Source organism: Protopterus annectens, chromosome 2.part0 (assembly GCF_019279795.1).
Source record: "Protopterus annectens isolate FY-2018-M chromosome 2.part0, PAN1.0, whole genome shotgun sequence".
NCBI classification, from domain to species: Eukaryota; Metazoa; Chordata; order Ceratodontiformes; family Protopteridae; genus Protopterus; species Protopterus annectens.
The window spans coordinates 234918963-234945357 of record NC_056728.1 but is presented as its reverse complement, the minus strand read 5'-3'; the positions used below and the strand labels follow the sequence as shown (position 1 = coordinate 234945357).

Here is a 26395-nt window from a genome sequence, read left to right as displayed (position 1 = left end):
GGATAACCTAAATTTCATAACAGAAATACTGTTGGAATTATCATGAAACAAACCCATTTGATCTTCCTGTTATTCTTGGAAGCAGGAACCAGGGGAGAGAGAGCTCCTCAAACTTTGGTTATGTGCTGTAAATTCTGCTTTTATAGGACACTAATTTCATGAAGGCCAACTTCTTTCTCCTTTTTAGGGAGAAGAGTCTAGCACATGCAAAGCAAACACGCAGCCTCGGGTACAGTTATACAGTTATACATGTTTTAAAATGCATCTCTGTTAATTTTTCAAAAGATCATTTATTATCTGCCTTACTTGAAAAGAGGGTGGAGGATGAGCTCAGTGTAACATTAGGGCTGGTTCCACTTCTGTAAAAGAAAGGAATTTTAAAATATTTATCAGTGGAAAACTGTTCTTATTTTGAAAATTCTGGATCTTGTGTTTGTGCATTTGTATGACAACCATCGCACTTTGCTGCAAGCTTACATCTTCATCAAGCACTTTTATTTGAAGCACATCTTCAAGAGTATGGCTGCCCCTTGCTTCCTTTGCTTTTGTTTTCCTGAAAGTTTACCTCGTGGCCATCTTCTGGTTATTCCTGGCTTCTGTACAGTTTAAGGACGTCTTGGATGGAGTGACTGCTCTTTTGAAATTTCATGTAACATTTCAGTGGGCTGGTGGCAGGGGAAAGTGTAGTTTGGTAGCATAGGATGGTGGTTTGTAGGATGACATTGGTGATCAAGAAGAGGAGGAGGAGTGTGAGGGCAACACCAAGGATCAAATGGTGGAAATTGAAAAAGGGTAATTGTGAGGTGGAGTTCAGGGAAGAGTTAAGACAGGCACTGGGTGGCAGTGAAGAGTTACCGAATAGCTGGGTAACTACAGCAGAGCTAGTAAGGGAGATGGCTAGAAAAGTGCTTGGTGTGACATCTGGAAAGAGGAAGGAGGACAAGGAGACCTGGTGGTGGAATGAAGAAGCACAGGAGAGTATACAGAGAAAGAGGTTGGCGAAGAAGTGGGACTGTCAGAGAGATGAAGAAAGTAGACAGGAGCATAAGGAGATGAGGTGCATGGCAAAGAGAGGTGATTAAGGCTAAGGATGATAAGGCGTATGAAGAGTTGTATGAAAGGTTGGGTACTAAGGAGGGAGAAAAGGACCTGTACTGATTGGCTAGATGGAGGGACCGAGCTAGTAAAGATGTGCAGCAGGTAAGGGTGATGAGGATAATGAGGGAAACGTACTCACAAGTGAGGAGAGTGTGTTGAGCAGATGGAAAGAGTACTTTGAGGGGTTGATGAATAAAGAGAATGAAAGGGAGAGAAGGTTGGATGATGTGCGGATAGTGAATCATGAAGTGCAGTGGATTAGCAAGGAGGAAGTAAGGATAGCTATGAAGAGGAAGAATGGAAAGGCTGTTGGTCCAGATGATATACCTGTGAAGCATGGAGGTGTTTAGGTGAAATGGCAGTGGAGTTTTTAACTAGATTGTTTAATGAAATCTTGGAAAGTGAGAGGATGCATGAGGAATGGAGAAGTTGTTTTGGTACCGTTTTTTTTTTTTTTTTAAGAATAAGGGTGATGTGCAGAGCGGTAGTAACTACAGAGGGATTAAATTGATCAGTCACAGCATGAAGTTATGGGAAAGAGTAGTGGACGCTAGGTTAATAAGGGAGGTGATTACTGATCAGCAGTATGGTTTCATGCCAGGAAAGAGCACTACAGATGTGAAGTACAGAGAAGGTCAGAAGGAGTTGCATTGTGTCTTTGTGGACTTAGGAGAAAGCATATGACAGGGTGCCTAGAGAGGAGTTGTGGTATTGTATGAGGACGTTGGGAGTGTCAGAAGTATGTAAGAGTGGTACAGGATATGTACGAGGGTTGTGTGACAGCGGTGAAGTCTACGGTGGGAGTGACTGATCCGTTTAAGGTGGAGGTGGGATTACATCAAGGATCAGCTCTGAGCCCTTTCTTATTTGCAGTGGTGATGGACAGGTTGACATGAGATCAGACAGGAGTCCTCATGGACTATGATGTTTGCAGATGACATTGTAATTTCTAGTGAGAGTAGAACAGGTGGAGGAGACCCTGGAGAGGTGGAGATATGCTCTAGAGAGAAGACAAATGAAGGTCAGCAGGGCTAAGACAGAATATATGTGTGTGAATGAGAGAAGATAGAGGAATGGTGAGGATGCAGGGAGTAGAGGTGGCAAAGGTGGACGAGTTTAAATACTTGGATCAACAGTTCAGAGTAGTGTAAAAGAAAAAAATGTTCCAAACACTAAAACCAAGGAGAAGCCAAAATCCAAGTAAGAATCCAAATGAAGTTCCACAGAAACCTTTATTGCATAGGTAAGCACTTCGCAACCTCTCCTGGTTGCTTCCTCAGACCGAAACAAACATGCTTAAAAACAATCCCCTTTTTATAATACACATCACATAAGACCCACCAATCCCCGTGGAGAATACAAGACTCCAATGCTTTCCAGATTCAAAGCGATACACACATGTTTTTATCTGATTTAAGAGTGTGTATCTCTTTGAATCTGTAACACTGAAAAATATGGTCTAGCTGTAGTGGACCATAGGTGCAGGACATTGCCCAAACTGTTATCTACATACTGTGTTTGATACCCTCTATCAAGAAGCCTACCTCTTAAGGCTTTTAAATCTGTTTCAAAAAATCTGCTGTTTGGGGTTGAGTCTGGACATCCACATGCCTTGACCTTTCACAATGTTTTTAAAAATGTGTCCAGGATGCATACTTCTATGATGTAGAAAGTTATTGCTGGTGCATGCCTTGTGATGTAAGGTAGTACTAATCATGCCATTGGTTTTCTTAATCTTAATGTCTAAAAAAATCTATTTGGCTGGACTCTACTCTACTCTAATATCAAATTCCAAAAAAGATGTACTATGTTGCAAATCTGTAAACCACTTCAAGTAATCTATACTACCATTCCATAGCAAGAAAAGGTCATCTACAAAACATCTGTAGAAAACCCACTTGTTGCCCCATGTTCTGATTCAAGAACGTACTGTTCTCCCATTGAGCCATAACTAGGTTGGCATAACGATTAGCCATGGACGTACCCATGGCTACTCCTACTTGCAAGTATAATTCTTGGTAGAACATAAATACGTTGTTCTCTAGAACAATCTCTTAGCACAGAGCATATCGGATCAGTGTTACAACTGATCTGTGCACTATTAGTCACCTGCCCTAGCTAGGCCTTTGGAGTTTGGTATTACAGTAAATAATGGCCGAACATCAAGCGTTACTAATGGAAGACCATCCATTGACCTCTGCTCATGTTCTTTCAACATATATAAATCATAGAAAGTGTTTGGAATCTCTTAAAATATAAATATTACTGTCAAGTATTGGTCTTACACAATCTTTTGCCTGAGACAATGAGTCTAAAAGGGGGTAACAAAGGGTCCTTGTGAGTTTTAGGGAGTCCATATAGCTTGGGAGTAGTAGCTTGGGAGTAGTTGGGTTTATCTACTGTAAAGTACCTAAATAATTCAGGTGTAATGCTATGCCATAACATATCATAGAAGAATCCTTAACTCTTGCAACAATCCTGTTTAAAAAATTCACATCAATTAATTTGTATGCATTGGTGTTAATCAACATGTGCATCGAATTCAAATAAACACTGTCCATGACAACCACCGGTCGTCCTTTTGTCTGGCTTAATGATGGTATCCATCATCCTGCAAATATTGTAGTGCTAGTCTTTCTTCACTACTCAGATTGGACATGTTATAACTCTTCTGAACTTTACAAAAATTATTCTCACACACAGTACAAAATGCCTCTACTGTACGGTGATTGTTTAACTCCAAAACTCTGGGCTTCTTAAAAACATTTATTTGTATATTATTATTATTGCCCTTAAATGCATGTCTAAGCATCAATGTTCTAGCAGACATTTTTAAGATAAACAATCACACAGGAAGATTTGAACAGAAATCGTTCGCAGAGCAGGGGAGGTTGAAACGCAAGTTTTAGCAGAAACCAGGCAATGTGGACTTTGAAGAAAATGTGGCAATACAAGGACTGAACTTAGTGTGGAATATATCCAAAAGGATTTAACTCCTGGTGAGTTTTCGTTGTTAAATAAGGGACTTTTGTTTATCCCAGACCAGAATTCTAATGTTATAGACTCAATTGTTGATCTTAAAATGTTTTGTACTGTGTGAGTGATTTTCGTAAAGTTCAGAAGAGTTCATATATGTCCAATCTTGAGTAGTGAAGAAAGAGAAGCTCTACAATGTTTGCAGGATAATGGTTACCATCATTAAGCCAGCAGACAAAGGACTGGTGGTTGTCATGGACCGTATTTTTTATTTGAATTCAATGAATGCATGGTATGTTGACTAACACCAATGCATACAAATTAATCAATGTGAATTTTTTAAAACAGGATTGTTGCAGGAGTTATGGATCATTTGTATGCAGGAGTTGTGGATCATTTGTGTGATATGTCATGGCATAGCACTACACCTGAATTATTTAGGTATTTTACAGTAGATATACAAACTACTCCCAAGCTACACGAACTCCGTAAAATTCACAAGGACCCTTTGTTACCCCCTTTTAGACCTATTGTCTCAGGCCAAGGATGGTGTACTGAACCACTTTCTACTTTTATTGATAAGAACCTGAGACCAGTACTTGACAGTAATATTGAGATTCCAAACACTTTTTTTGCATGATTTATATATGTTTACTGAACATGAGCAGAGGTCACTGGATGATCTTCTATTAGTAATGCTTTGTGTTCGGTCATTTATTTACTGTAATACCAAACTCCATACGCATAAATATGGTGGGTGACTATCTAATAACGCACAGTGCACAGACTGGTTGTAACACTGATCCAATATGCTTCCTGCTAGAGATTGTTCTAGAGAGCAACGTATTTGTTTGACCAAGAATTATACTTCAAAGTAGGAGTAGCAGCAATGGGCACGTCCATGGCTAATAGTGATGCCAACCTAGTTATGGCTCAATGGGAGAACAGTACATTCTTGGATCAGAACATGGGGCAACAAGTGGTTTTCTACAGACGTTTTGTGGATTACCTTTTCTTGCTATGGAAAGATAGTATATATAAGTTGAAGTTGTTTCCAGATTATTTGCAACATAGTACATCTTTTTGGAATTTGATATTAGAGTGGAGTCCAGCCAAATAGATTATTTTGGACATTAAGTTTTTTAAGAAAACCAATGGCATGGTTAGTGCTACCTTACATTGCAAGGCATGCACCAGGAATAACCTATATCATAGAAGTATGCATCCTGGACGCATTTTCAAAAACATTGTGAAAATTCAAGGGATGCAGATGTACAGACTCAACCCCGATCAGCAGATTTTTGAAACTGATTTAAAAACCTTAAGAGGTAGGCTTCTTGATGGGGGGTATTGAACACATGAGGTAAGTCTTGTCCTGCACCTATGGTCCACTACAGCTAGACCATATTTTTCAGCGTTTGCTGATATGCTGGGTTTAGGTAAAGATCAGTATAATACTCTGATGCCAATATTTTATATAGTAATGTGAATAAATTCACAAATGTAGTTAAATATTGGCCCATATTGACTAGTAATGATGAGATTAGGAAAACCGTGGGAGATGAAGGGTTTTCATTTAAAAACAAGAAGTCCTTTAGGAACATGCTGTGTTATCGGGAGGGTCGCCTAATGGTTAAGGTGTTTGCCTTACAAACACAAGGTGCAGGGTTTGAGTCTCAAGGGATAATTGGCTAGGCTTAAAATGGCTCTCAAGGACAGTTAGCTTAGTACTAATCTATGAACCTATGACAAGGCTGATGCAGCGCATATACTTGGTATTATACAACCCTGAAATAGTTACTGGTGTTATACTTGCATCCTGACATTGGTAAGGTGTATACTTTTAGGATAGCAGCAGACTAACACACAGCCAATCTGATATATTTGGCTGTTATCAGATATGTTTCAGTTTCTATGTTGGCAAGACCAACCGTAGGCTAAAAGACTGCATCTGTGAACACACATATGACATTAATACCAATTTAGAGAATAATGCACTGGCAAAGCATATTGCCCTGGTTGAGTCTTCACATGAGTTTAAATTTATGGTCATACAGAGAGTGTATGGTAGTAACAAAGGTGGTGATATAGAGTTGCATAGAAACACAGGAGGTTAAATGGATGTTGAGGTTACACACACATGCGCACACACACACACACATATATATATATATATATATATATATATATATATATATATATATATATGTGTGTGTGTGTATATACATACATACATATATACATACATACATACATACACATATATATATATATATATACATATATGTGTGTACATATACATACATTTTATATATATATATATATATATATATATATATATATATATATATATATACGTATATGTGTGTACATATACATACATTATATATATATATATATATATGTGTGTGTAATATAAATATATATATATGTGTGTGTGTAATATAAATATATATGTGTATGTGTGTGTATGTATGTATGTATGTGTGTGTATGTATATGTATATATATATATATATATATATATATATATATATATATATATATATATAATATAAGGTCCTGGAATCTGAACAGGATTCAGTATTTTGAGAGTATTTACAATGCTACCATTTATTTGATTTTTATGCGTTTCTTTTTGTCCTGATAGTTCCAGAGACCCCTTTGAAACAAAACTCAGAATGGGACTTTGAAAGGGCGGAGGTGTTAATGTTGGGACCAGAATGATTTGAAGAACCATTAAATTTTTCGTGTATGTACCCTGGCTCAAGGAGTCATGAAAATTGTAGAGGCCATAAATCCCAACATTCTGAGACGGATCTTGGCTGCTGCCTGATTCTAGTGGGAAAACATCAGGAATAAAAGTCTACTTTTTCATGAGGAATGAAGGTCATCATGAGGGATGTGTCTAGCAGACAGCCTAGAAATATTATCCCTTGAGATGGGAATGATTGATGTTTTTTTCTATGTTTAGTTGAAAATCCAGGCTGTGAAGAAGGTTCTTGACAAAGAGAAGGGATTCTTAACACTCAAAAGAGTTTACAAAAATAAGGCAGTTGCCTAAATGAGGGAAAAATTGTAAAACCCTATGACCTGCAATATGCTATTACAGAAAAACACTCTGGATTGTCTACAGCTCCAGGAGTGTTTACAAAGTGAAAGCAGAAAACTGAAAATGTGAACCAGACAGAGAAAATTAAAAACAAAATCTGAAATTTCTGTAAATTTGAATGTGATGATTAACAGGTTTTAAGTCTACAGTGATTATTAAATGATTAGAAGGAATGAGGTAACAGACTGTAAAGACAGCATTTTGAATTTTGGAATATTGATATGCAGGTTTAGAAAGGAGAGGTCCAACACAGGTCTCCAGGTTCCCTATTTCTTTGACTCAAGAAATATCCTTGAATAAAATCCCCCTTCTATTTGTTCTAGTGGGGCATGTTCTATTACTCCCTGAGAAAGATTTGTTCCAGAATAGGAAGAAGTGGGGAGGTTAATTCCTTGAAATGGGAGAAGGGAGTCCCACTGCCAGCTGTAACATTTCTGTATTCCTGGGATCCAAGATTATTGATGTAATCTGGTGCCAAAGAGGGAGATGAAGAGATGGATTTTGGGAAAAACTTAAGGTGTTGCCTGGGTGGGAAAGTGAAGAGATTGATGGAGGTTGTCAATCTGCTTTTTTGCACTGCCTTTGGGCTTGGGACAGTCCTTTCTTTTTGGATCTACCCTAACATTCCTTTTTAAAACTTTGTTTCCCTGACGTTTGCTGTAACTGTTTAAAGGGTTTTCTATAAAAGGACCCTGGACTAGAAGGTAAATTTCTGTTGTATTTGGGTATTGAAAAATCTGTGCAACCCATTTGATTAATTTCTTCCTTGCATGAAATGTTTTGAGAACCTCAGCAAAGGAAACTTCAAATACAACTTCTTTATCTGGAGGGGCCATTCAAAATTTTCTGTCTTGACATCCTCTGATAACTTCTGTGTGTTTAGCCAAACAAATATCCACGCAACTGACCCAGTGGTATCAGCAATATCATACAAGCATCTTAGAGAATGCTTTGTAACCCGTGATATTGAGGAAAGTAAAGAGCTCAAAGATGCCTTTAATCCCTTAAGAAGGTAAGCAACTTCTTCCATATTGTCAAAGGAAGCTAGAGGAAACTTTGACATATGTGCTTGGAGATTAACTGTTTGGTTGGCAAAGGTGGGAGAAGTGTATAGCTTCATTCCAAATCTACAACAGGTTTTAGCATATTTATCTGAATGTATGAAGTTGAAAACCATAAGATGATTAGAAAGGCTTGGTTTTGAGTGAAAACCATAAGATTAGAAAGGCTTGGTTTTGAGTGAAGCAACAAAAGGATCTGCCCTAGGGTCTCTAAAAAGGAACTTGTGAGATTGAAAAACCTTGTATGATTTATCAGATTTCCTGGGGGGTGAAAGCTTGCTATATGGAGAGTTGCTGACTGCATTAAAGGCATCTTAGCCACTTACATATAATCAATCTGCAATAATGTATAATATCTCAGTTGGGTCTCAGAAATTTCCTTCTCTTTCCACTTAAATGACTCATTTCGTTCTGCCAAGTGTTAGAAAAGAATAATTCCTCCAATGGGGAATATAAAGAAATATTTTCCTATGACTCAGATTCCCAGTTCTCTGTAGTATAAATCTGTGAGGCATAATCCAAGCCCACTACCTCTAGATCAGAATCCAAAAGGGAGGGAGAACATTTTCTTTTCAACAGTGGAGAAGACCCAGAAGTAGGAACTGAATGATTATAATCATACAGTATAATGTCCCCTTTGGTATGTACCTGTCCAGACACATGCAGCAACTGGAACATCCACAAAGGTTCCTAACAAAAGGAATCCAGGGAATAACACAATGCCCTACACCGATTGTATCAAAGCCTCTTTACTCAGTATCATACAGACTTCTGAGTGCTGATCTTTGCTGGCATACAGGGCATCCCTGGACTTTGTTTTAATGAGCATTTTGCACATCTGCAAAACAAACAGCATCAGAACTACTAGATTAAAAGACCTACATTTTGCTTGCAACAAACAGAACATCCTGGGGGAGACGGATACGTTTCCCAGAGATTTCTCATCTTCTGGAATAGGCTCCCACCCAAGTGAAGTAGAGTTCCTGGGCCAATGGATGGATAATTGGAAATACACCCCTGGTCTGGCTCCTATTTCTCTGATAGATAATGGCTCTAATGGCCATTAGACAATAAACACCCATGAATGGCTTTAAATAAGCCCCTGGCAAAAGAAATATATTATTCTGTAGCATCCTTTAATGAAGGGGTTGAAGAAACAGATGTATGCTCTTCCTGGAAGTCTCTAAAGAAAAAGAACACTCAACATATGGTCATCTCCTTGGGTATCCTATTCCTCAGGCCAGCTCTGCAAAGATTGGATGTCCATCCCTTTCTCTGGTCCCTGCAAGAAAAAGTTCTTCCCTGCCCAAAGCAGATGAGTGAGTGGTCTAGGAAGACATTCTTGTCTCTTGGCTCTTGGCAGCTTTACAAGTAGCAACACTCTTGGCAGCTTTACAAGTAGCAACACGACAGGAGTCAAGAGAAGCTGAGAGATGGTCTTGAGTGCATGAATATAGCCACAGCTAAGTTGCCCATTAAAGGCCAAGGCAGAGAGGGTGTCAGAATGGAGCCAAAGCCTCTCTATAAACTTTTCTTTTCTTGGGGACCAGAGGAGGGACATCTGAGGAAATGGAATCCTGCTCCATAACTTTTAAGTGCTAAAGCCGTAAGTTGTTTTTTCTAAAAGTTAACAGTAAAGAATTATGCCTGCTCATAAGGCCTTTGGGACATAGAAGAGGACTGAATGTTGTGCTCCTCCACAAAGCAAAAAAGACAGGATGTGTGGAGAAATTAAAGGGAATTTAGTGACTATACAAACACTTACCCTTTCTTATAGACAGTTTTCTTGCAAAAAATAGGAAGGAAGTCCCCAGCAAGGTACTTATCTGTCCACTTGAAACTAGCAGACTGCTGAACCTGTGAAGAGACAGCAAAGATCAAGTCTTACTAGTAACCTCACAACAGCAAGAAGATTGCAGTTTTTGGCATGTGTACATCTACGTTTATACCAGCTTGGTCTTGAGCTCCAATGGATGTACATGCACATGGAAGGTGCCCTAAAACTGTGGAAGCTGGCCTGACATCCAGTTCTTGACAAGGTACATTTTGTATAGTTTTGGCTACTGCATCAGTTACATAACAATGAGCATCTGTTTTTGCTGTGATTTTTAGTGACCTTGAGAGACCATATGTTTGTATAAGACTATGAATGGCATGATGTGTGTTAGGTTTGGGAACTGTGATCCTCTAGGCTACAAAGGGGAACTCTGAGGACCTCACTCCATCATATACCATCCACTGGAATTTTCAGTCTAGGACAAGGAAAGAATTGCACTGTAATCCTTAGAAGCTATCACAGAGCCATTATGAAATATTCTTTTCACTCAGTTTATTGTTTAAAAGAGGAACACGCAGCACTTAAACTTACTAATGCAGTGGTGTATGCAGCAACTTTCTTTTCACTTTTAAACATCTGTTCTTTACAAATCAGCTACAGTAGAACATGCTCTATATCAAGATTCTTGATCTACCTCACCAAGAGGATCAAGGGTCTCCAACATATGTCATACGCTGCCAGACTAAAGAAACTCCAGCTCTATTCAGTAGCATACCACATACTCAGAGGTGATCTGTGCCTGACGTACAAGGCCATGTCCAATCAGGAATTGATGGACATGCTCCACCTCAAAAAATCCAAATCCATCAAAACCACGAGAGCTAAAGATTTAAACCTCAGCACAAATATGAATAGGACATGCTGGAGGGACAGATTCATAACTCAGAGGCTTCCCATACTCTGGAACAGAATCCCAGTTCATGTTAGGCAGAGCCCCTCATTGACTCTCTTCAAGAGAAATCTTGACGAGTGGATGGGAGATCGTAGGTTTACCCCGGGGGTCATCTCTGTGTCACTACTAGACAGAGGCACAGTAAACTAATTCTGTTATGTAAATGGGTCTTCACTGTGTCAGTACTAGACAGAGGCACAGTATTCTAAATCTCTTCTGTACACTTTTGTACCATTACATGGGGTGGCGAAAGCCACATCACTATGGCTAGGCTTATAAATGCCCCAGGGCAGATAGCCTAGTACTAAACTATGAAACAAGCAGATAGGGGTAAAGGTTTGAATGAAAAACAAAGGAAGCTATACAAGCAGATTTTGCTATGGCTCCTAACAGCTGCTATGAGATTTTTATGTATTTGGATTTAAAGTCTTTTACATGTACTTGCAACTTTTTATTCCACAGGAGACTCCCTATTGAATGTGATGTTTTCATTCTACTATTTAAACAGTGATGTCAGTTTTATGTCTGAAGCAGTATTTATACTGCAAAAGTGCTCACATTTTTACTATTAAAAGGACGGTGTATTTTATTCATCGCGTTGACTCAATCCTTTTATGACTTCTTTATATTCTGTTAGGTTTAACCTATTATCATCGCTATGGTGGTGGTAGTGTTATGTCCTACACTTTTGGTTTGTCTGTATTTCAGCCAGATACTGCAGAGGAAGAAGACATGAAAATACCCGTACTAGCACCGATGAAAACCTGGATGTGTACATTAAGCAGTAATTGTGTTATGATGAACTGCATCGTTGCCCAAAGATTAAATTTAAGGATGATTGGCTTACTCAGGACAGTGATTGTATAGTTGTTTGCCTCTTGTTTTCTACACTTCATCATGCTGTGTAATGTAGTGTGTGTGTGTGTGTGTGTGTGTGTGTGTGTGTGTGTGTGTGTGTGTGTGTGTATGTATAGGTATGTATGTATAGGTATGTATGTATAGGTATGTATAGGTATGTATGTATAGGTATGTATAGATATGTATAGAATATTAGTCAGCTTTTTTGGTATTTACATTTAAGGTGTCTTTGTTTTGTTTTAAGCTCTGCCTCTAGGGGATGTCCCAATGGATGGCATGTCCGTTGCTGATCTTGGACCAGTTATAGTTAGCATTCTGAAGTCACCTAAGAAGTATATTGGTAAAGACATCGGCCTGAGCAGTGACAGACTAACCTGTAAGGAATATGCCAAAATAATCTCCAAATACTCCGGAAAAAATGTAATAGATGCTGAGGTATGTTGACATTAATTTTTCTTGACTGACGTTGCTGTTTTATTATTCCTGCGTAATATTAAAGTCTTTAGTATGTTGACAAGCTCAGTCCAGCTGGATTGAAGTGACTCTTCAGTGACAACATGGTTAGAAAATGAATAAACCTACAGTTCAAAACATTATTCTTACAAGCTGTTGCATCACTAAAGCTTCAGTAAACTGTCAAGTAGCAACTTGCTCCTTCAGTCACAGGGAAGCGGTATAGTTGCAGAAGGGAATAGCAGGCTGTGCTAGTCATGTGCCAGATATTGATACAGCAGGAAAGTGAAGAGTTACAGTTTGCCAATCATAAACTTGTCAAATAATTTTGCCGATGGGCATGCAGTATTGGGAGGAACTGTTGCCTTAATAACTAGTGTGTTGGATTTGTGAGCAGAAAGGAGGCTTACAGGTGTTGGGAGTACAGAATGTTTTTACGTACAGGAAGGATGGAGGAGTATTGAAGAAACGAGAGAGGAGAGGGCCTGGTGGGTATGCAGCACCCTCTGGGTAATTTCTGTGTTTGTGCAGTGGCTTCTCTTGGTCATTTACGAGGGCTGAAGGAATTTCTTCTGTAGCTAAGGTTAGAGTGCTCTGAGGTTAGTGTATAGAGCTTGGGAGGTTGCTAGCATTTAATTTCTGCCCCCCTTGCCTGCCAACCATCTGACTGCCACTGTTACCATCCCTTCCCCACTGCTAGGGTGAGAGATGTTTGTGGTGAAGCTATAAGGAATACTTTGACTTTTCTGGCATCATTTCTGCTCTGCTAGCTGATGTGTTGGTATTTGCATTCTCACCCGCACCCCATGAAGGTTGTCCGCTACTGCATATCCCTGCTGTACATGCTTCTCCAGTAAGTTTGCCTTGAACAGAACCACTACCTTCCAGAATGGGTAGACTGACATTGGCTCAGACCATTCCTCCACTGTTGTGAAACATCTACTTATGAAGGCGCCATGATGCATAAGAATAAAGCCCCAACTACAGCACAGAAGACCTTTGATTACTGGTTTGGGCATCTGAGTCACTAGTAAGGAAAATGCGAGTCTGCACAGTCACAAAAAATGGAGCTTTGAGTGAAAAATCTCCAGTGGAGAATACGGGAGGAGTTAAGTGGGATAAAACTGATCCTTCCAATAGAACAAGGTAGTTTTAGGATTGCCTGATTTTGAAGGGCTATTTATTTTAGCGCTACACAGTTAAGCCTCATGTACATAACACTGGCAGGAAGGTTATAATTCAAAACAGAAAGGGGGGGGGGTGACAAAGCAAGGGAGGAAGCTCAAGAAATAAGGATAGAATTATTTTTTTTTTCTTTGAAGCAGATTCTTAAGGAGAATAAAAAAATGTATAGAGTATTATTCATAAAGTAGCAGTAAGTATTCTAAGAACTAGCCAACATGAGAGTGGAAAAATGTTGCAAACGGGAATGACTGCATGTAGAGGTGCAGAAAATAGGCAAGAGGAGGCTGGGATTTACTGGTGAACACTGGCAAAAGAACCCAAAGTATTCAGTGCAAGTAACCTAAAAGGGTAAGGTTATAGACTGGGATGAGACCAAAATGACAGACTGCAGGCTAGCATCTGCCTTCCCTACCAGGGATTGATAGTATAGGCAAAGAAAAAGGGATAAGGAATTCTAAGTGAAAGACCTGCTGGTACAGTTTTCTTTTTGAAGTTGGTAGGGTGCATAAAGTATTGCACGACCTATAAGAATCAATTGGATGAGGTTAGAAAAGATTAGGAGGAGACTGTAAAACTCATTTCAAGGGAACAGTGGGAGGACATATGTTTGTCTTCCAAGTATGCAACGTAGTCCAGAAAGTTTAGTATTTTTGCTTGGGAAGTGTTTGCTTGTGTATTTTATACCCAAAGCAGATGCACCAAGAGCAAGGTAGTTTGCGCACCAAAAGCTTCAGAGCTTTCTTCCCTGCTGAATGGTGCTCCCTGACTGGACTTCTTGGAACTAGCGAACCTGCAAGACTGGGCAGATAAGTACCCAGCCGGAGAAGTGCTCAGAAATTCATTATTCTGAAACCTGTGTTTTTGCTGTGAATTTTATGCTAGAAAAATCTTTTTTTATTGCCTGTCATACTTTGTAAGGGAGGTTGTTCTGGATGCTTGAGAGAACTTCTGTAAAATCTGTTTTTGTTTAAATCCTTTTCTACATATTTATGTAGAATTGGTGCATTTAGGGCCAAGATACTGGGTTGAGGGACCCCCCCCCCTCCTCAGAATCCTTATTTCTCTTAGGTTTACCTATTCTCACAGGCTCTGGTACCCATTTTTCATGCTTCTTTTTCAGCAAAACCATGAAGCAGTTGGCCATTTGCCATGTCTCTCAGTTCCCCTGATGTAGCACCTCTTGCAGCTACAATGCATCCTCTGTGGCAGTGAGGATGCCGTCCATGAATAAGGGAGGAACACTCTAGTCAGTCTTTTGGGGGGGGGGGGTTACTGCATAGCTGGACTAGCATGTTTGATTTCTGGGTTACTGTCCCTGCTATGTGCTTTTTTTCAGTAGTTTTCCTGAAGACTCCCTGTAAGATGTTGCTCTCCTGTTTACTGTGGAAGAGGAATACTTGCTAGGATTTGCTAAGGAGTTAATTTCACTGACTACAAATAGAAAAATCTTCCCCTCTCATTCCAATACCGATTCTCTGTCAGAACTGTCAATTTGATTTTTTTTTTGGGGGGGGGGGGTTCTTCAGTGCTTTTTTCTCAAGCTGAATTTCAGAGGTTTCACTTCAGAATAGGTTTTCTGACATCTTACGATTTCATCCTGTCCCCATTAAAATACTGTCTCTCAACAAAAATATTAGTTTGTTGGAAATGGATATTTCATGGCTTGTAAATGTTGCATCTTGTTTTATCAGCTTTGGGTTTTCTTAACAGCGGGTAGCATGCATAACAGTCAGCTTCCTGCTCCATCAAGTCTTGCAGGTTATACAAGGGTACCTCAAGACTTCTTTGCTTTGCAGTTCTAAATCAGAGCCATCTACATAGTGTGGTGGGTTTATAATGCATTTTTGTAGTTTGCAAAGGTGTTATCTTTAGCCTTGCTAACAGAGGCAGCAAGTGTGGCATAAATAACAGGCAAAGTTGTTTGGTTTCCTGACTTAACAGATCCATAAAGTTTGTACATTTTTCTAGCTGCGACATCCCTGTATAGTACCTTAATCATGTCATTAGACTCCGTGGAACCTGCCAACTGTAATATGTAAAGACCACCTGTTCACCCAATCAAAAGCTTGTTCTGAATCCAGGCTAGTTATGAGTAATTGCTAGACTGACCAGGATGCATATTTGATCTAAGTTAAATTACTAAATGTTCAGCCTGAAACACAACCCATCTGATAGCCAGGGATTCCTCAACACTATCTCAAATGAGTGAATGTTTTGTAATTATGGTTTAGGATTGACATCAGTTTTTTTAGGCTCATAGGAGGTTACTAGGCTAATGGCCCTAGGGTACTTACAAGCCTAGCCAAGTTCAACTCTTGTTCCCTTAAGGGGCTAGAGATATTGTCTCTTAAGCAGACATAAATCAATATGAACCCCCCCCCCCCCCCATCTAAGAGGGACACAGGTGAAACTTCTGGGGGTGAATTAGTGGTTTCCCATCCAAGCATCCAAGTTGCGCTAGGGGTAAACAAAGGGCTCTGTTTAACCTGTATAGTAAGCTTATTTCAGAGGAGAGGCAACCTCTGGCAGATGTATCAGTCTCTCTAGCAAGTCCTTTTGATGTCATATGATAGGTTACGGTCCCTAGAGTGAGTGAATCATGTACCATTTGACTCGCGAATGTGCAGCATTTCCATTGAGGCAGGATCAGAAGTTGCTCTGTATGCAAGGCACAGGTCACTTCTGAGTAGTCTATGCAGTACAGAGTATAGTGACAGTGATTTCAGTCTGTCCATGTAAGACTTGCTGAAGACCCTGAATTTTCGAGTGGAACCTTTGGGGTCTCTGCAGGTATATGTTTAGGTGTATCCCAAAGGGAGCATTTTACTGCTGTATTTGGCCTCAGGGAAGAGTACAGGGGGATTATAACCTCTTATTTTGAAAGCTATGCCCTTGGTTATGAGGCGAGTAACATAGATAGCCGCCTTACCACTATAGGGACATGGTGATCAAAAGTAAGGTTGCTGTCAACCTGTGTGCTAAAAATCTCTCACCACTGATTTTAGAGCTTAGGGTGTTTATTACTATGGTAATCTGCAGGGGCATTGCCTTTGCCAAAGGGAATGATGCATTTTTTGCATTGTGTAAGACCATGACTAATCACTGGTTTACATAAGTCTTCATGGTAGAATGTTGACATCGTTTGTGGACTCCGTGTAGTTTGTACCAGTTTGCAGTCATCAGCATACTTTATTAGCCACAGACCTTTTTGTTTTTACCTGTACTTCTGAGAAGTAGATTCCAAACAATAGGAGCCCCAGCACTGATCTCTGTGGAACACCACTGGTAACTGGTCTGCCTGTGGAGATGGGAGTTCCCAGTTTTGACTCTGTGTTCTGTCTGAGCAAGTTTGCAATCCACCTGAGTGTATATGGGTTGACCCCCAGCTGGGTGAGTTTTTCTATGATGCATGAGTGGGGGATTGTGGCCAAGTCTGGTCTATATTATAAGAATGAATGTGCATATGCGCGACTACATAAGTAGACACATAATGCATGAAAACTAAAAAAAAAAAAAAAAAAAGTAGCGAATGGCCCCTAGGGGAAAAAACTTGCGTGGCCGTTTTCTAAAAAAAAGTAATTTAACATCATAAACGGGGGGGGGGGGCTCTGCCCCCATACCCCCCTAACTACATACACCAACTCTGAGATCACACTATAGGGAAGGAAAGGGCAACTCTGTGAAGTTGGCCAACCATCTCCTTGCCCTATGACATATTCATCAAATCGCTTAAATGTGATTCGATGAATGTGTCACTCTTTCCATATTTGCTTAGAAGCATTGTCATGCTTCTAATATACACCCGGCCAAGTCTAGGTAGGCTGTATGCACAGATTTGCCTTCATCCAGGGCTTTGACAATCTCTGTCCACCAGGTTCAACAGGCAGGATATCCTTGGAACAAAACCAAACTGGGTCTGGTCAAGTGCTTGAAGGTCTCCTATATTCTTAAGGTCCATGATGATTCTCTCCATGGCGTTGCAGATAAGGCTGGGTAAGGGTAATGGGTCTATAGTTCCTTTGGTGGGTCAGTGGACGCACCCCCCCCCCTTGTGCAAGGAGATGACTGTAGCTGTTTTCATTCAGTAGGGACAAAACCATTGCTTAGGCTGTGGTTGAAGAGTACCCAATGGCATTGCTAACTCCTGTTTTAAACAATTGAGAACACAGCTTTGGATGTTATCAGGCCCCATAGAGGCTGTGTGTTTCACTTTGGAGAGAGCGGTTTAGACCTGCTCTTTAGAGATACTAGGTGGAAAATAAGTGGTAGGAATGTTTGTGTATATGTGGCGGGGACAGGGGGGAGAAATTTTCACTGAATCTGTCTGCTAGTAGGTTGGCTATTTCCACTGATTCAGTATACGTGGTACCATTCACTAAAAGACCAGTTCAGTGCAAATCTGGGCTTTTTCTTGAAGGTTTCAGATGTAGCTAAAGAATGCCTTATGGTTATTCTTAGCTAGGGATGCTAATCTAGATTCGTAGTTAGCTTTAGCAGATGTCCACCAGGCAGGTTTATTCTATCAGGAACATCTGAGTCAATAAAATTGTATGGGTGTTCTTTCAAGGGCCTTCAATTTCAATACTGGAGTAATTGATGTTCTCTCATTGATACCTGGCCAATTGAATGCCCTTGAAAGAAATTGTAGAGGAGGAATAACATGACATATGTATTATTTTGAATTTGATATATAGATTAGTAGAATTAAGTTCAGTTTGGAATAGGTGTATGCATGCAGTGTGAAAAATATTTTAAGTGACTTGTCATTTTATACTTTTTATCTATTGTTAAAGATAATTTGTGTTTTATAAGTATCTGTTCTTTTAGTTGTACATAGAGTATACAAAGAACATTTAGGCAATATCACTTAAGGGGTTCATTTAATCAGATGCACAATATGACTATTTAAATGTGTGATGCATAACAGTTTGTCTGAAGAAGTTTACACTGCCTAAACTAAAGCGCTAACCAGTGAGTTGTGATACGTTTGTGACGTGCTTTTATCATTGAAACTTGTTTTTTCAATTTTGTCAGAATTTTGTTCCAACTGCTCTCTTTTGAGGAAGAGGGTACAGCCTGTGTTTCTTTGTCTTTGGATATTGATACTCCTCTAGATATCACGCATTCATTTTGTAGTCTGAACATGTGGAAGCCATTATATCCTGGTATGGCTAGTGAGCTCTCTGCAGCCTTGAACCAGGTCTCTGTAACTGTGTAACTGCACAGATGTCTGCATCTTCCAAAACTAAGGAGCACTTCCAGTGAGTGCAGTTTCAGATTTAGATTCCTCATAACCTGTTAAGGTTGTTTTGGGGTATATTTTTACATCTGGAATTTTGTTTTTTGCGACATTGGCTAAAAAAGCAGTATGGGGAAGGTAGCCGAAAGCCCAAAGGTGACAGGTGGAGGCTATCAGCCACATCATCCCAGGCTGACAGGTACTGGATCTCTAAGCCAATTGTTGAAGACCATCATTTTTGTCTGTATCGAGGCATCATCCTAGGTGAAGGTAGAATGTTGCTTAAGGCTACAGACAACACACAATCAACGAGCTCAGTTAGGTCTCTCTTCATATAGTCTAGTGAGGTACGTCTCGTTTACACCTACATGGACTGGCAGTCATAAAAGTGCCTGTTGAGAGACTTAGGTGCATGTGTGATGTGGTGGATCCTGACAGCTGACCATGACCTTTTCCTTATCCAGTCTGGAGTTGGGACAACATCTGTTTGTCTCACAATGGAGTCACCTATGAGTAATACCGTTCGATTGTGTGTTGCCTTGGGGGGGCATATTTTGAGAGACACTGGTGAGCTGAACTGTGATGGATCCTTTCCAGTTTTCAAAATTAACTTTTGCTCCACAAAACCTGGATTCTGGATGTAGTGAGATTACAATCCAGTCTTTCCTATCCCAACTGAGATTTCTATAAGTAGATAATCAAGGCTTGAGGTCTTTCCTTGCTTTGCTATTTTAGAATTAATCACACTTTTCCACTGTCAAAGCTGCTATTAATGAAACTGCTTGGTCACAACTAACTAGTTCTAAGGCACCAAAATAGGTTTATATTGTGATCTTCACTCTCCTCTGGCAGATCTTTCTGAATTTGGTATAGTAGGTTACAAAGCAGGTCAGTGTCTATGGGACTATTTTGTCTCTAGATACAATCCTTACTGTCTTGTGCTGTCAAAGCTCAAGCACTAAATATTTCCAGTGAGCTGGCATAACTTGTTACTGTATTATAATGTAGATTATTTTCTCCTGAGCTGTCAAACTTCAGTTCTGCCCCTGCAGTACCTTCACTTGTATTCTTGTGTTCATCTTAATTGTTGCTGCTAAAAGTTGTTCCCATTTTTCTTCTATAGTGCTTCATTCAGGAACTAGTCAAATCTATTCTCATACACTTCTGTTTTCTAGAATCTGTGTTAAATGTCCCTACACTTCTCATCTGACTTAAAAATTGTCTAGGAACTGTATTCCATCAAACACATACATGTTTGTCTTCCAAATTCTTGGTGAAGTATTGATTAAATGGAACTGTAACACTTAAAAGCATGATCTGTTATAACTGCAGGGTTGAGTTTCCAGTGAATCTAATAAATGCCAGTATTTTTTTATATATAGAAATTTTTAAGTAGTCTGGAAAAAGATTTTTTGTGTGAGCACACAGTGCGGTGCTGTCAGGGCTCTCTGCACATTCTTCATACGCCTACCACACACAGGCACACACACACCACATTTGCCCACTGCTGGGGTTTAATTCCCTTGGGTCCTGATTACACTGAATCTACTGTACACACTAAATTCCAGTCACCTACCTACATTACTGTTAATTTCTGAAAAACTGTTCAGTTTCTCAAACTTTCTGCAGGCTTAGACCTGGCCCACAGTATGTACTGTAACATCTTCTAAATTCCCTTTTGATGACACAATAAACTCTTGATCAGATTTGCTTTCTAGTAGCTCAAATGATTCCTTCCTTAAGGTTAATCGCTGTCCTACTTACCGAGGGGTTCAGTGTAAAATCCACCAGCAAATAGCCAAACATAGTGAGTTATGTCCTGCATCCATGAAAGGTCTTTTGCAGCATCACAATTAAGGCTAGTCTCCTAACATATATAAACAGCTTGTTTTACGTGACTAGATTCATTAAGCTGTACACATCCTATGAGAGTTGTCTGTCCCAGTTTGTAATGTAAAAAGGTATTGTTAAAATCCTATAGGAGACTTCCCTTCCGTCTCCATTTGTTGTATAAAAATGTGACTTAGGACTGTGTGGCTTGTCACATTAGTAACCTTGCTGTGCAGTATAACTAAGAATAATAGAAATTTGATATAAATGGCTATCTATGCTTGTTACACAGTAATTGAACTTTCTGCCACATAAGAGGTCTAAACCTGTAACAAGGCCACTGAGCAGGGCATCTACATTAAGCAAGCAGGTGTTGATTTTGATGGAATGTTTAGTAATTAGGTCATGATTGACAGTTGTATTTTTTTTTTTGTCATGAATTGTTTTGCCTGTAAAAACAAAATTGCACAGGAAAGTGCCTTCATATAGTGTGTGCACGCGGGTGTTTTTTTTCATGATTTGAGTGGTGCCCACCTACCTCATTTTGTTCTTTACCATTTGTTGAGTGTAGAACACTGAAAAATAACTCTATGGATGACTTATTGACAATGATAAACACATGGAAAGTAGCTTTAAGCAGAGGATAGTCTGGTGTTAAGTAATACTTGGGGAACTTAAGAACATTCTTTCGTGTTGGGGATTCCTTGGTTTTAAAGATGGCTGTACTATTGGTTGAAATAAGAGTTGAATTGTATTGCAGTTTCGAGTGGTCAATTGATGGGTTAGGGTTTAAATTTTGGCCAGGATGCAAGCTTTCTTTATTGGCTGTTCTGACCTTCTCTAATGGCTGTTCTGACCTTCTCTAATGGCTGTTCTGACCTTCTCTATGGTTGGACTTACTGTTATTCTAAAAAGTTATTTATTTATTTATTTATTTTTTTTGTCTTCCTTTATTTGCTTTTGTACAATTACAAATCATTCTGACGTTTAATGTGTTTTATATTTTTGTCAGTTCCATGCTTTGGATAGCCAAATTGCATTATTTTTTAGTCCCTTCCTTTTAGGAAGGTTAAGGCTATTCAGGAAAGTTGTACTGAATTCCATTACAGCATCATCTAAGAGGAGGAATTTTAGGAAGTTCAAGTTAGTAGACAATAGGGTAATCAGTTCTAGGTTAAACTTGGAAAGGTTGTGTGTTATATAAACATGCTGTTTTAAGTGGGTGTGTTGAGATGTCTGGTTGTATATATTGGGATATGATCACTGAGATGAGCATTGTACCTTTGGTGGTATATTTGCTAGAGTCTGATACTAGGATCTAGTTTAATAGGGAATTGGTCTTGCTGTAATGTGTGGGGTTAATTAGTTGCGTGAAACCAAATAAGTTCTGCTAGATGTATGGGAGTTGGTCTCCAACCAATTGACATTCATGTCACCTAGTAATGTTTTGTTTGTTTTTGTGGAATTTGTTTTTGTGGAATTTGTTTTTGTGGAATTGTATCCACTGCACATAGTCTTTCAGTATAGCTGTATTGTCGCCAGGAGGGATGTAAAAGAACAGTAATACATATTTATTTATAATTTAATTTCAGGAAAATTTAATGAGCTCTGGTGAATTGAATTTTGGCATTGGTTTATTATAAGGGGAAATGTGGTGGTAGTTGGGAAATATAAAGAGGAAAGCTGGTGGTGATGTTTGTTTTAATATGGTTATGCTGGGAGATGTAAGAGTTTTTAACAGGTTTAAGACAAGTTTCAGTTTGAGAATATCAGGTGTATGTTTTGTTAATCAAGGTAATGAAGGTTCAGCAACTTTGCTACTTGTGCTTCTAACATTTATGGTAGCAAAAGTGGAGTACCGGGGTTGGGGGGGTTGACCATCGTAGGGTTAGAGTAGTTTGTGGAAGAGTATTGTCTTGATGGTTGTGATGGGTAGGGCTGGGATTAGTGTGAGGCCGGGATGGTTGTGATGGGTAGGGCTGGGATTAGTGTGAGGCCAGGATTAGGGTGAATGTCTTCTAGAAGGTTTTTAGTGTGTTGGAGGATTATTGATACTTGTGTTTTTGGAGAGTATTTTTCCACTTTTGTTTTGAGTTGAAATGGATTTGATTTCTCTATATTTGGAGTAAAGGTGAGGGTGTGTTAATAAATAGGTTTGAGATGTGTGTAGAATGTAGGGAGGCAAGTAAGATTAGGTGGTTGGGACAGAGTTGGAGCGATGTTTAGCTATTAGTCATGTTCGATTGAGAGAGATGGCCCAGTAGGAGGAGACACGAACGGAGGATAAGCAGAGGAGTAGCATGATTAAGTAAATGGATCCATATTATGTCTGGTAGTGGGAAGGTAGGGATCAAGAAGGAAAAAAAGTTGCAGGCCAGTAGGATACTTTAGTGGTGGTGGAGTCCAAACACTGATAGAGTAGGTAGGAAATGAGTATCTTCTTGTAAGGAAGAGTTGTGTTGTCCTAGTGTCTATACCCCTCCGCCTCTTAGTGCAAGAAATCTAGACAAAGGCCCAAAAATAGGGCTAGATTTTAAATATTGCTTTTATAAATTTTCGACAGTTGCTAAAATAACAGGATTTGTTTTAACATGCATTTTTCTGGAGAATATGAAGTTTGAAATTCCAATCAATGTCATTATTTAGTGACTTTAATCATCATCTAGTGATGATTTTGTCATAAAACCACAGTTTGAGAAACTTACCAAAAATATGAAGTAAAAATCTGGACATTATGTGAAAGTCTAGACATTTGAGATGTATGCTAATATCTTCTCTAGAATGCAATAAAAAGGGGTTGAAAAGGCTAGAGTATAAGGATGTAGTTTGAAATAAGTAGAAGTGAAGATGGTTTGGGGAAAAATAGATGAAATGATGAATCAGGCCCTGTTAGAGAGAGGTGTGACTATGTTGAATCAATATAGGGCAGAGCAGTATGGGAGTTAGAGGGGAGGTATTTGGGAAGGAAGCTAAAAGATTAAATGAAAGTTGGGAATTGGATAAAAGGAAACGAGTGCTTGTATGATAGTAAGGTTGTTTTGTGGAAGGTTAGTGAATAAGTCATAAGTGAAATGTGTATGTGTGAAGTATAATAAAGTAAACGTAGGGGGATGGAAATTTGGAGTAAGTTATAGGAAAAGAGTAATAGGAAAGTTATGATTTAAGCAGTGGTCTGGATAGTTGAAATAATGAGCTCTTGTGTTGTGGTCTATTTTTGAATATGTTAACAGGTCGAATTGGCATATATTGTCTGGTGTTTTAAACAATGTTTTAGTTTAAATATAGGTAAAATTTTCTTAAATTTCCTGGTGGTTGTGAAATAGATATAAGGATATGTTGAGGATATAAGATGGCAGTATCTTCCATCAATCCCTAATTCCAAGCTGCTTCCTATAAAACAGAGTAACTTTAAACTAAAGTAAAGGAAATAAAGAAGTAAAATACCTTATCTTAACATCAGTAGTTCTAGTTCTCCCAGACACCATTGTGAACAGACTGAGCAGCTAACCAACCCAGCTGAACTGAGAATCCTACACTTAAATTTATAAGTCAAATAGCATTTCCACCAAAATAAATTTAAGAACAATTTTACCTGTGGAACTGATTGTTTTGGGACTGGCCCGGTTCGTCCCCGCTCCGTTCGCCTACCCTACCCCCATTCTCACCCACCCCACATCAATTATATTTATAGCTATACACCACACCCCTAGCCACTCCTCCATCACAGCTATCCAATCGCACAGTAAATCTAAGTATCCCTCACACCAATACCGCCCATCAAACCCTTCTCTACACATCCCAAATTGGATACCACACCCTATATTTGAACTCAATCTCTACCATATTTCAACCCTATCCTAGTCCATAACCCACCTCATAACTAAACAATATGGCCTGCACTTCAACCAACCACCTTCTACACACCCTATTACACACATTAGGCCTCTTATCTCCTCTTCCTGTCCATGCTCTCATCCTGCCACACACATCTTTATATCAGCCTTCCACCACCATGGCAAACTGACTCAACTATCACTACGTCCACTGCTACCTACTCGCCACCAACACAGAGTGACCTCTTCCCCCTCTCCACCACCTTCCTATCTATATGGAAATATCCCCTACAAACTTCGAGCAAACTCCCCCAATAAAATAGTCAAAACAACTCGTAAACTAAACAAACTCTACCTCCACATACTACAAAAACTGTCATGTTGCGGTGACATTCACCCAAATCCAGGACCCAACACTTGCAATAGCACCTATCCATCAAACCCCAATCCAATATATGTTCGACCTACCTCATCCCTCCTAAACAAAAATATAAGAAGCATACTCAACAAAACACATGATCTCCATGCCCTACTAGCCCTATACAAATCTGACATCATAGTATTAACTGAAACTTGGCTTAAGCCCAACCACCACCACAACGAAATAACTGCCCCTGGCTGTGATATAATACGTAAAGATAGGTCAGGAAAAAAAGGAGCGGGTGTAGCCATCCTTTTCCAAAGTCCCCTCTCTATAGAACAAATTGAACACAAGTCTCGAGAAATCCAAGACATAGAACTTATATTAGCTAGACTGAAACTAAACCCCAACAAACAAATCATAATAGCTGGAGGTTATATACCACCAGGCAATAACACTAATTTACTTGAAAACCTACTAAAGTGGTTTCCTGTGGATGAGTGGTTTTCATCCATTCTTGCAGGTGACTTTAACATTGATTGGTCTGACTGGAACAGCCAAAACCCCACCACCCATATTAACCTCCATGGTTTTACCCAAATTATCAATACTCCTACAAGAACAGATGAAACCTCTAAACGACAGTCAGTCTTGGATTGGATACTAGTATCTGACCCCACTCAAGCCCATCTCTCAGGTAGTCTCCCTGACAGCCTAAGTGACCATCAAGCAACATACCGGATTAGGAATCGACCCCACCTAACTAGTCAACCCATTGTCAAGGTCATACGAAACAAAAAATACTTCAGAGCTCAGGACTTAATAAATTCACTCAAATCCTGTATATGGACTCCCCTAAAATACTTAGCACTAGATGAAGCTGTAGAATACTTCCACCTTCCTAAACATCCTGAACTCCCATGCACCACCCAGGACCACCAGAATTAAAACCAACCACGCACCATGGCCATCAAGACACCAGGTCCTTAATGAAAGAAAGAGACAGCCTGGTTGCAATTTCACAAACACAAAACGCCTACCCTAAAACGAAGGTACCATGAACTACATAATCGAGCCAAAAAAAACGCATAAAATTGATAGTTACCTTTCACCCCTTCTCCACTACTACCAAACAATCCACACAACATCCCCACCCACTTTAACAAATACTTCACTGAAAATATCCAATCCCTAGCCAAATACCCAAACCACTAGCACTTGCCCAATGTCAACAGCCCCCACCCTTTCCAATACGGAAAGCAAGAAAGCAATACACCTAGTTTCTCCCTAAAACCAGTCAGTACTAAAACCAGTCAGTACTAAACTCCTCCAAAAAACTGAAATCAGCAACCCCAGCAGTAGACAAACTACCAGCAGAATTACCGCAGAGGCCATAGCCTATCCAGTGTCCATCCTCCTAAACCAGTCTATAACTGAATGCAAAGTACCCAACTCATGGAAAATATCTCGCATAATACCATTACACAAAGGGGGATACTCCCTTGAACTTACAAACTACCGCCCCATTGCAATACTATCACCCCTATCAAAAATTTGAGAGAGTAGTCCACTCACAACTAATGAATTGCCTCCTTCACAACAACCTATTATCCCCATCCCAGCATGGATTCAGACCTTCCCACAGTACTACCACAGCATTA

General features: G+C 39.5%; 1 protein-coding gene across 6 annotated transcripts in view; it reads left to right on the top strand.

The window, feature by feature from the left end:
- The window catches only part of NMRAL1 (NmrA like redox sensor 1), a 158691-nt gene that overhangs the window by 77313 nt on the left and 54983 nt on the right, over positions 1-26395 (top strand). For all 6 annotated transcript variants that reach the window (XM_044060693.1, XM_044060692.1, XM_044060695.1 and 3 more), the window contains exon 5: positions 12078-12268. In XM_044060693.1, coding sequence (XP_043916628.1) covers positions 12078-12268 — 191 coding nt within the window. The remainder of the gene's footprint in view (positions 1-12077; positions 12269-26395) is intronic.